Raw genomic sequence first — 10,229 nt, forward strand, 5'->3', positions numbered from 1 at the left:
GGATCCGACGAAGCGGTTAAGGGGTTAGGATCCGACGAAGCGGTTAAGGGGTTAGGATCCGACGAAGCGGTGTGGCCATGCAACAACACACGCGAGGGACGCGCTTAGCAGCACGGGGAGAATTGGCGACAACATGCGGGCGAACTGAAGCATGCATCTCGACGGGGGATTAGCGGTGTCGATAGCCAAACCATGCGCAATTGCGCAAAGAATGTGTCAAGGGGGTTCGGCAGGCCATGGCGTATTACATCCTCGCCGCGCAGGCCCCGTTGGCCAAGATGACCACGATCATAGGAATCACCGTTCATCGCCACATCTCGCTCATCTTACCTCACAGACTTCGAAGCGGCTTCTCTCTGGAACGGAAAAAAAAGAGCGGGGCAGTAAAGCGATGCACGATCGTGTGAATCTCCCTATATTTGTGTTGGAAGCAATTCAGCTTTCCTGAAAATGTTACGTCAGCCGTTCACTGCCCAAGGAGTAACGCGCGAAAAGGATCCTTTTGCTGTTTTCAGTGTTGTCAAAGGGAAAGAAAAAAAATATATACATATATATAAAATAATTTAGCTGCTTTGCAGGGTTTACAAAAAGAAACGCTTCTTCTTCTTTTTCTTCTTTTTCTTCTTTTTTTTTCCTTCTGTATGCGGTTTTTTTATACCTTCATAAAGAGTGTCGTCCCATGGGGAGGGGGGAATACAAAATGGTACGCGTAAGGCAGGGGTGTTACTGCTACATTTGTTGTGCCGCGCGTGCAATGCGTTTAACATGTGCACTAAACCTTTGCGATCGCCCTCTATATATGCGGAAAGAACATTCACTAAAAGGAGCCATTCGTTTATGCATTCATTCGTTCGTTCATTATTCCTTCCTGCGTCTTTGACCCCCAGTGGAACCCTTTTTCCTTTTTTTTTTTCTTTTTTTTCTTGTAAAGTCCTTAAACGACGGCATTTAAGAGAGGCACCGAAGCGGGGGCGGGGGGGACACCCACTAGAGCTTAACCATCATTTTTTATTGCACCCATTTTTAACCCTGTAGAAGGCGACCAGGCGTGCATATGGGTTCATTTTACTTCCACGTATTGGACTGTTAAACGATTTTTTTTTAGTTCTTTAAGGGGATTGCTTGCGCTCCTTTGTGGGGGCATTTTTTTTTTTCCTCGTTTGGCATACCTTTTAAGCACCCCGTCGGGGGAAAGAAGCGGGTAAAGTCTCCACCTCGGCAAGTTGGCGTCGGGGAACAATCGCTGGAGATATGCATTGTATTATTATACATGGCAACGGTTTATGGGCTAACCTTATGGCATGCGTTTTTCTCCCCTTGGGGCGTTACATCCCGAAGCCGCCCTAACCTTCTTGGGGAGTTTAGTCCGTTCGGTATGGGTCAACTGTTTTTTTTCTTTTTTTTAAGGCGCTAGCACATGAAGCACTTTTCCTATGGCCTCTTTATCCCCTCAAGAAGGGAAAAAAGAGGCCGCAAAAGTGCGGCGTAAATGCCACAAAAATGCCACGAAAAGGGGAGATGCGATACGCGCTTGACCCCGCACCCAAACGCGCAAATTGCCTACACATGTAGGAGCACCAAAAATGTTTAAACAAAAAATGAAGTAAAAGTAGCAGAGTAGGTTTTTTTTTTTTCCCCCATTTCTTGGCAAACATTTCTACATATGGGGGGAAGTCACCTCCACACCTGAGATGATCTTTGTCACCTGCTTCGCCACTCGGCAAGGAAAGAATATGGCACAAAAAACTTAGCGCGAAAAACCTCGCAGCTGAGTACGTGGCTACCTGTGGAAAGATCAGCGAGGAACTCCCTTCAGCTCGTTTAGAACGCCCGCGGGAGGAGTCCTTCGCGACGCGCTGCCCCTCCGAGGGAGCTGAACAAAACGGAAAGCGAACCAGACGAAAACAAAGAAGTCAGCACAAAAACAAGGACGAAAAAAAAAAAACGGGCACCAAATGGATGCCGCAGTGGGTACTGGAGTGCACTTTTCAGTCCCTGGCTTCTTCCGCCATCCCGCGCGAAAGCGCGATGGTCGCGCTGACGAGGTGACGCACGTCCAGAAAGCCCCCCCACTTGACCCTACTTCCTAGAGATTCGACTTGCACAATGGAGCCCCGCAGCAGGACAATCACCTCCTCGTAGTTTAAGTCAGCGTTGATGGACAACACCAGTGCAGCCAAACCAGTAACCACAGCAGCTGAGAAGGACGAACCGCTGCTGATAGCATACTTGTTCTGTGGGAAGGTAGATATTATGTCATCACCCGGGGCAGCCAAATGGACATAATTGGCACTGTAGCAAGAATCTGGAGACAAACTGACTTCTCCATTTCCTCGCTGAATCATATTCGAAACGGTGATGAGGTTACGTAGCTGCGTAGAGTAAGCCGTAGGGTATACCTTCTTCACGTCTAAATTGCACTCTGGAAATGTGTTCTTCGATTCTGGTGTGGGGCAGCAGTTGCCGGATGATGAAACGACGAGGATGTTTTTCTCCTCTAACGTCTTCAGGGCTTCAAATAAGGATAAGTAATTCTTTGTACTGGCAAAGCTGGCGTTAATAATCTTTGCCTTTTTCGACGCACAAAAGTTAAAGCACTTTAAAATGTCGCTGATGAACCCCGCGTTTTCACTGTTTAGCGCCTTGCATATGGTCAGCTTAGCCCGCCTACAAATTCCTTTGATTCCTTGACTGTTTCTCTGCGAGTTGCCTGCGATGATCCCCGCTATGAACGTCCCGTGCCCGTGATTGTCCATGCCGCGCGGGTGGTGACGGCAATGACCGTCGTCCCCGATGCTCTCATCAGGATCCCTGCCATCCCCACCGCTGCCGTTATGGCCTTCCCTCACATCCCCCCCATGCAGCACAAGCGAAATGTTGCCCCGCAAATCCCGATGGTCGTAGTCAACCCCCGTATCCACGATGCAGACATCTACGTCATTCTGTTCGTAAGGCTCCGACAGCTCCGTGCCCTCTTTCATCTTCGTCTGGTCATACCCATGAATGATGTTCGTCCCCTTCTTGTCGGTTTGAAGTCTCTTCACGAATTTTTTAAACGCTATCTGATTGTTCAGATGAAAGGTGCCGTCGCTGCCGGGGTGGCTCCGTAGGTTGCCTCCGCTGCTAACAGGGGCCTCGCCGCCAATCGCGCCTATTGCAATGAAGCCACCCCTGTCTATGATATCACCCCCGTCTACCATGCGGCTCATGCATCCCCCCCCCTCGGCGGGATGTATCTGGAAGTCCTGCTCCACCAGCATGCCCCCACTGCTCAACAGTTGCAGGCAATTCTTCATCGCTCTCTGGCTGATATTTGAAAAAGTCTCATACAGGTAAAGGTCTATGTGGCTCAGCTTCTTCACTCTGCCACAGGACCCCAGGAGGTTCACGATGTTCTCTTGAATGAGCGCAGAGTGTGGTGCGTTTTCCTTTTGCTTAAATTTTATTATCATTTTTTCCCCTCCTCGTTTGGTTAGTATTTCGTCCAAGAGATGTGGTTCCTCTGGGAGAAGGTCATCCCTTTGTGGGGGGGAATAGGCACAGGGGGAAGGCGGCGAGGAGGGGGGCGAAGAAGGCAGCGAGGAAGACAGCGAAGAGGAAGCCACCCCCGTTTGAAATCCCCCCCCCTTGAGCACCTCAGTAGACGCGCCACGCAAAACCCTACCGTGGAAGCAAAATAGACTGACTCTTCCCTCTCCACAGTCGTCACGAACAGTTCGATGTTTTCTCCTCGCCGTTACGTCACGCATGAGGTGTCTTCTGTATTGAACGGGCATATGGTTAACCATCCCGGAGATGAGGAGGCAAACCAAGGCATAGTGATACTTTCTAATCGTCATTTTTGCTAGAGGGGGGGCTGCGGTGCCCTTCAATCAGAGGTGGTGCAGTTCCGTTTTCTTCACTTGTGCACATGTCCAAGCGGGCGTAATCATTCCGGTTTCGCTGCACCGGTGGGGACGTAAATGAGGAGGAGGCAGAAACGATCAAGTTGCCACCATATCACACTATTGCCTCCACGAAGCTAGGCAGTTACAACCACCCAGACTGCTGCGCTCATCCCTAAAACACACTTCGGCCAGGACTACGCCAGAGTAACCATCGTTCGGCAGCTTTTATTCTTTGATCTTTTTTAACTTCTGTGTAAAAAAAAAAAAAAAAAGATTCCTCTCCTTACCATTTCATGAAAAAGTAAACGGACTAATAAACACAGAGTAACGGGGGGGAAGAGGGGGAAAAAAAAAAAAATAAAATGGTCCGGAAGAATGATCTGTTACACACTCAGCAGTTGAGACGAACTGGACATTTTATTCCTCCCCAGGGAAGCGGAAAACGAAGCCGCAATGGGGGATATATACAGGAAAGGAAACTCGTGTGGGAGAGTACAACTGAACTTATCGCGAGAGGCACCTTACACACCCAAAGAGACAAACTCTCCAGGAACACACCTCTTAAAGCTGTACAATTCTCCCCTCATCAGATCGAACAGGTGTACTGGGACTATTTATACTCCTTAGCACCGCGCGATGTGTGCACTGAGACAATTCTTACCGCTTAGCACCGCCCGATGTGTGCACACAAGGGGTACCCTTTTCCACCCCGCAATGACGCGCGGCCAATTATGATCCATCGATCACATCTTATCAACACACTTACATAACAGCTGAATCAAATTGGCAAAAATCCGAGCGTCTAATTTTGTCACTATGCGCGTATGCTTCCATTTTAGAAGTACCCAAAACAGGGGCAAGGTATGGACGCCCCGCCAGGAGGGGAACCCAACCAAGGGGGTCCTCATTCCCGACTTCCTCATTGTTATATCTTAGTAGTAGGATTTCCCCCTACGTAGGGCTACCTACTAAAAGGAAGAAAAAAGATTCTTTTCCTGGATTATTCCCATTTTTATCTGCTCATAAATGGAGAAGCGTTCTTCTCGTTGCAGTCGAGTGGGATGCTTTTTTTTTTTTTTTTTTTTTTTTCTTTCCCCCGATATGATATGTGCACCCTTCCTCTTTATGTCCCCATGTTAAAGTCAGATAGACACAGGTTCATACTTACGGCTAAAGCGCCCGTAGTCGCGAAGGGGGGTGGAAAGGACCAAACGAAGGCAAAACGTGCCGTCTCGCTTTTCCGATTTACGGCTCTCTTTGCTCATCCCCCATAGAACAACCACAAATGAGGCAAACCCATTTCAAATTTGCAAAAGAGTCTCCATCCGTAAATTGGCAGAAAAAAAAAAAAAATTAAGAAAAGAGAAAACAGGAGAAAGTGGAGTGACTTAACGATTGGGCTAATGACCGCACAGGTGGAAAAGGGCTCATAGACAACTACTGCGCAGCAGCGCAGGGGCAGCAAACTGGGGAGCAGCAAACCCGTAGACAAGTCAAAACACAAAGACGAATGCTCCGCATGGCATGCGCCCACCCCCTCGAGCTCGGCTCACATCCCATTCTGCGCCTCCGCAAGAGTGTCTCCTTTCTCCAGGGGGAAACTCCTTTCGGTGAGTGACACCTCTTTGCTTTACCTCCTTCCCATAACCATTCGTGACATCGTTGGTGCAGAAGCCAGCACGGAGTTTCCACGCACTGGCGTCCCACGCATCGGCTTCCCACGAACCGCCATCTTGCCGTACCCTCTACTGCTCTGAGACCTCATAGGATTATCATTTCTGCTCCTTCCAGTTCGTCCATTTTTTCGCACAACCCCGGCTTGTCTCCCTTTGAACCTCTTCGTAGTTCTTCCTCTGGTTGGGGTCCTTCTCCTCTTCCTTGGCATTGCCCGTGGGGATCTTCTTCGCCTTCTTCCTAGTTCGTCTCGTGCACGCTTCCTTCGGAGTAACCCTCGTATAGGCCTTCTTTGGCGATCTCGCCTTCTGCTATGATACTCCTCCCCCCACTTGGCATCACGCTCCGGATAAAAAGCATACCCTTCGCTTTCACCTCCCCATGAGGATGTCTCCCCGCTGCGGTCCCACCCTGACAAGGGTGGCGAGCGCCACCCCCAGTCAGCGCGTACTAACTCCCTTGCTGGCATTCCGTCCGGAGAGTTCCCATACATCTTCTCCGCGTCGTATGCAAGGCCGTCCACATATCTAGTTCCATTCATCTGAGTGATCCGATGAGCTTGGTCGTGGAGACTATCATCACTGTCTTCGTCATCCATTGCGTGTGTACCCCATTGGTCCCACCTTTCTGGGGACTCACTTTCGCTCAGAGATCTACCGTTCAGTGGAGGAAAGGTTTCTTCACCAGATCCATACCTTTTCCTCTGTTCCCTCCTTCGATTCAGAGGCGGCACACTTCCCTCATCACTGGTGTGATTTTCCAGAAAGGACATACCCAAAGGGAGGCTCGACACCCTCGCTGCCCTTGCCACTGTCACTCTTTCTGTGTCTCCATGAAACGATTTCTTTGCCTCATCAGGGAGATACACATCCTCCTCAGCATTGTAGCTACTACTGTAAGTGGTGTCACTGGGGGGGTCCTCACTTAGAGCAGCCACCCCATCGGAAAAATCCTCCATCCCTTTGGAAATAACATCCCTCTGGTAGTAGCTCAGGTCGCCTGGCTCGACGTTGTAGTCTTCCACGTCTGGGAGCACCACGTCGTAGTAGCCCAGGTCGTTTCCCTCCTCCGAGTCCTCCCGCCACAACGTTTCACCCCCAAGTTGGCTTCCCATCTCTTCCATTTCAGCACTCTGTGGTGGGAATACGACTTGGTCTTCCAAACGAGTAGTCGCCTCTTCCCCCTCCTCCGATGTATCGTCTAAACGTGGGGTCACCTCCCCAGTGATAGCTTCACCAGAAGTGGGCTCCTCCTCTCCAGTGGGAACCGTTTCAACCCAGTCAACAAAGTCTCCTGTCAAGCCACCTCTGGAGAATCCGCCCTTGAGTAGACCCCCCATGAAGCTCCTATTCCCTGCTTCTTCCTCCAGATCGAGGTCCAACTCTGGAGAAGACGTTTTACAGAGTTCATTCCTCTCCTTTAACGTTGCGTCAATCACTTTGTAGAGGTCAATATAGCCACCCCATTTGGACAGCTCCTTCAGTTCGCCTCTCCGCACGATGGATTTTTCCAAAATGAGTCTCATTCTCCTCACAGACAACTTGGGGTTGAGATTAAAAATCATCACGAGGGTGTTTACAAAATCGGCCGATGCGTACCCTTGTCCGTCTTCCACCATCGAGGAGGGGCTTCTCCCAAATGGAAAGGTCTTTCCGTATGAGAAGCTAAACAGGGTTGTATTTTCCCTCCTGTGTAATGGCTCCCCCTTTTGTCTTTCCCCCGTTGGATTGGCGTCACCCGAGATGGGGACCAGCCCCCCCTGGGGAGAGTTCCGCAGGGCGCCCACGGAAAAGACGTTTTCGAAAGTGTCCGCGAAGGAGGAGGGGTACATTCTCTCTGTGGAAGGCTCCTCCCCTTTACCACCGTATACCCGCAGAGACGGCGACACCACGACAATTTCGGCCCGCTCCAACTGCTCCATAACCTCCACCAACTTTTCGCTCTCCCCTTGCACATTATACCCGACGTGGATCACTTTGGAATCCCTCTCTTTGCAATGTTCCAAACATTTGATGAGCGGCATCAAATGCGACTTCATCTTCTCTGTATCTCCAAACGCTTTGCACACAATAAGTTCGACGCCCCTTCTGTATGTTTCCCTCTTTATCAATAAATCCCTCCTAATTACAGTGTTGGCGATAAATGTCCCATGCATGTCTACGTCATTGACATCGCTTGATTGGCAGGTCGCATAATTGTCCTCGTTACACCTTTCAGTGTTTATTCCATAGTAATGGGTAGCTCCGCTGTTCGGATATGCCCTACTTGGAGAGCCCCCTTCATGATTGTCTTCCTCCAATGGGGGATGCGTACCATGCTCATCATGTTCATCACCCCCACTTAGCTCGCCTCGATTATCACCCCCCTCGCTGTCTTCCCCCCTGTATATTCTCAAAAAATCTGTTACTACCCCATCCTGCAGATCAACTCCTGTGTCAATTAGGCAGACGCGCGTCTTCCCAACCGATAGGTTCCTCTCTACCATGTGGACAAAGTGCTGTTTAAACCTTCTGAACTTCTCATACCTTAAACAAGAGCTTCTATCATGTGATGTGATTCCTACGAGGTCTTTCATGGACCTGTAGAATCTTTTTAAAAAATTGGAACTTCCCTCGGTGTCGTCGCAATTAGGGATGTGATATTTCCGTTCGGGAGTGGCCCCCCCTCCCCTGATCTTCCTATCGTGCTTGTCTTTCACTTTCACCTGAACGAAACTGGGAATGCTCAAATTTGTCTTACTATAATTGCGTAGTTCATTTGGTAAGCTGCCTACTTCATCCTCCTGAAGGACCCTCCCATTCATAGTTCGCTGAAGACCTTTACTTCCTCTTCTGTACCAGTGGACTGTCGCATCTCCACTAAACAGTAACAGTGCAATGATGTGATAAAAAATTGTAGCAACAGCTACATGTCGATGTCTTTCCTTTGTAAAGACCATTATGGCGATTACGACATGGGGTCACTATTTTTTTCTTTTCTTTAAATGGTACCAATCAAAACGAGTGAAATTCGGTATGCCAATGCAGTATACACCAAGAATAAAAAAAAAATAAAAAAAAATTAACTTCGATATTGTTGTAAATGGAAGAAAATAATAAAAAAAAAAGGACAGTTCTGTCTGTCGTACCTTTCTGTCGATCTACTCTTCAATAACTTTTTGTTGATATGCCGAAATACGCAAATTCAACTTCGACATGTTGTCTTTTCATTTTTTCGAAATTAAAAAGGTTTTTAATACTCCTATGTTAAGGGTATGTCTGATGCCAAGCTTTGCAACACCGCAGGGGAAGCGAAAAGGGCGTTTTTTTTTCTGTTTTTTTTCTCATTGTGTTTGCTTCATTTTGGCTACTTAGCTAGCCATTTTTTTTTTTTTCCATTTCTTTATGAACAGATAAAAAAAAAAAAAAAAAAAAGTAGCTATTTATCTAGCTTACTACCTAACTCCATAGTAACAACACCGAACAGCTTCACACATCAATGGTTTTCCTTTTCCAGGGGGAGAAATCATTTAGGAGTTACATCCCCGTAAGAACAAATAAATATGCTCCACCGTTTAATTACATGCTTCAACGATTGCACTGTTTTTAAGAGGGTCCCTTTTAGACAGTGTGTCTGTTGGGGGGGGAGAAACTCCCAACATCTGGATAATTTCCAAATGGGAAATATACCTTCAGAAGAGCACTTGCTGCTTCCCTTGGAGGGTTCCTCCCTGAATTGTTCACACAAAATTGACTACTCATGCGCATAAATTGGGAGACCTCGGAGGTATCTACGCCCAATTGTGGGCAACACATGTGCAGCCCATCCCATCGTGTCCCACTTAGCTTTCTACTGGTCACTGCACTCTTTGCGCATATAACTAAAACGGAAAAAAAAAAAAAAAAAGCCTCATGCATATGTAGATACATATTTACGCATGTGTGCACATATCAAACGTGACAACTGCGGCGCGTCATTTTCGGGACACATATAACAGTTGAACTATGTGTATGGTAGTCGGTGTGTACTCCGATGGCGCTTCCATAACGCGGCGAAGGAGAGGAACACCCCATTTACCAGTTTCACTGGGAAGTCCCTTTCGGAGAGTGCTGCCCATCTGGTTAGCAATTTTGCACCCACCGTTGCAATCTCAGTGATAACCAATCAGGGGCTGTTACTCCGTCTCCTCCCCTACAGACACTCGCCATAGTCAACCATCCTGAAGAGCGGCCCTCTGGTTGAATTCCACACACACGTCATTATTTATAAGGACACGGAAAAGGCTTCGCAAAAAATCCATGTTCACATTCTCCTTGATGTTAAAGATAACCATCCGAAGGTTCTTCAAATAAATGTAGTCCCCACAGGCCTTCACAATTTTGCTCAATTCTTTATCTCCCAAAAAGTTTACAAATAGCTCATTTATGTTGTATAGCTTCGATGTCATGAGTAGACTATTGGAAGGTAGTTTCTCGAAGCTCATTTCGTTTTTGATTATTTTTAATAACACTTGGTTGTTGCACCCGCTGTCGTTCTGTTCCCCTTCCCATTGTGTCTGTTCCGGGGGCATCGAATGTGCTGGGGTTAGGTTGTACCCGGGATAGGTCATGAATAGCAGGGATGCCAATAATGCAAATGTGCTGCACGAGGGGGTTTTCATGCTAATGTGTGGATAGGCGGGGGCTACTG

General features: G+C 48.1%; 3 protein-coding genes across 3 annotated transcripts; all 3 read right to left on the reverse strand.

The window, feature by feature from the left end:
- Positions 1-1,988: 1,988 nt before the first annotated feature.
- On the reverse strand, positions 1,989-3,839 carry C922_01214 (hypothetical protein; the record flags this gene model as incomplete). Its single annotated transcript, XM_008816822.1, has 2 exons — positions 1,989-3,502; positions 3,665-3,839. The coding sequence occupies 2 exons, from the start codon at positions 3,837-3,839 to the stop codon at positions 1,989-1,991; spliced, it is 1,689 nt and encodes a 562-aa protein (XP_008815044.1).
- A 1,962-nt stretch (positions 3,840-5,801) lies between these two features.
- C922_01215 (hypothetical protein) lies at positions 5,802-8,499 on the reverse strand (the record flags this gene model as incomplete). The annotated part of the gene is made up of 2 exons (XM_008816823.1): positions 5,802-5,972; positions 6,013-8,499. The coding sequence occupies 2 exons, from the start codon at positions 8,497-8,499 to the stop codon at positions 5,802-5,804; spliced, it is 2,658 nt and encodes an 885-aa protein (XP_008815045.1).
- Positions 8,500-9,750: 1,251 nt separating this feature from the next.
- C922_01216 (hypothetical protein) lies at positions 9,751-10,200 on the reverse strand (the record flags this gene model as incomplete). Its single annotated transcript, XM_008816824.1, has 1 exon — positions 9,751-10,200. One exon carries the CDS (start codon positions 10,198-10,200, stop codon positions 9,751-9,753), a length of 450 nt encoding a protein of 149 aa, XP_008815046.1.
- Positions 10,201-10,229: the final 29 nt, after the last annotated feature.

Source organism: Plasmodium inui (genome assembly GCF_000524495.1).
Source record: "Plasmodium inui San Antonio 1 unplaced genomic scaffold supercont1.4, whole genome shotgun sequence".
NCBI lineage: Eukaryota > Apicomplexa > Aconoidasida > Haemosporida > Plasmodiidae > Plasmodium > Plasmodium inui.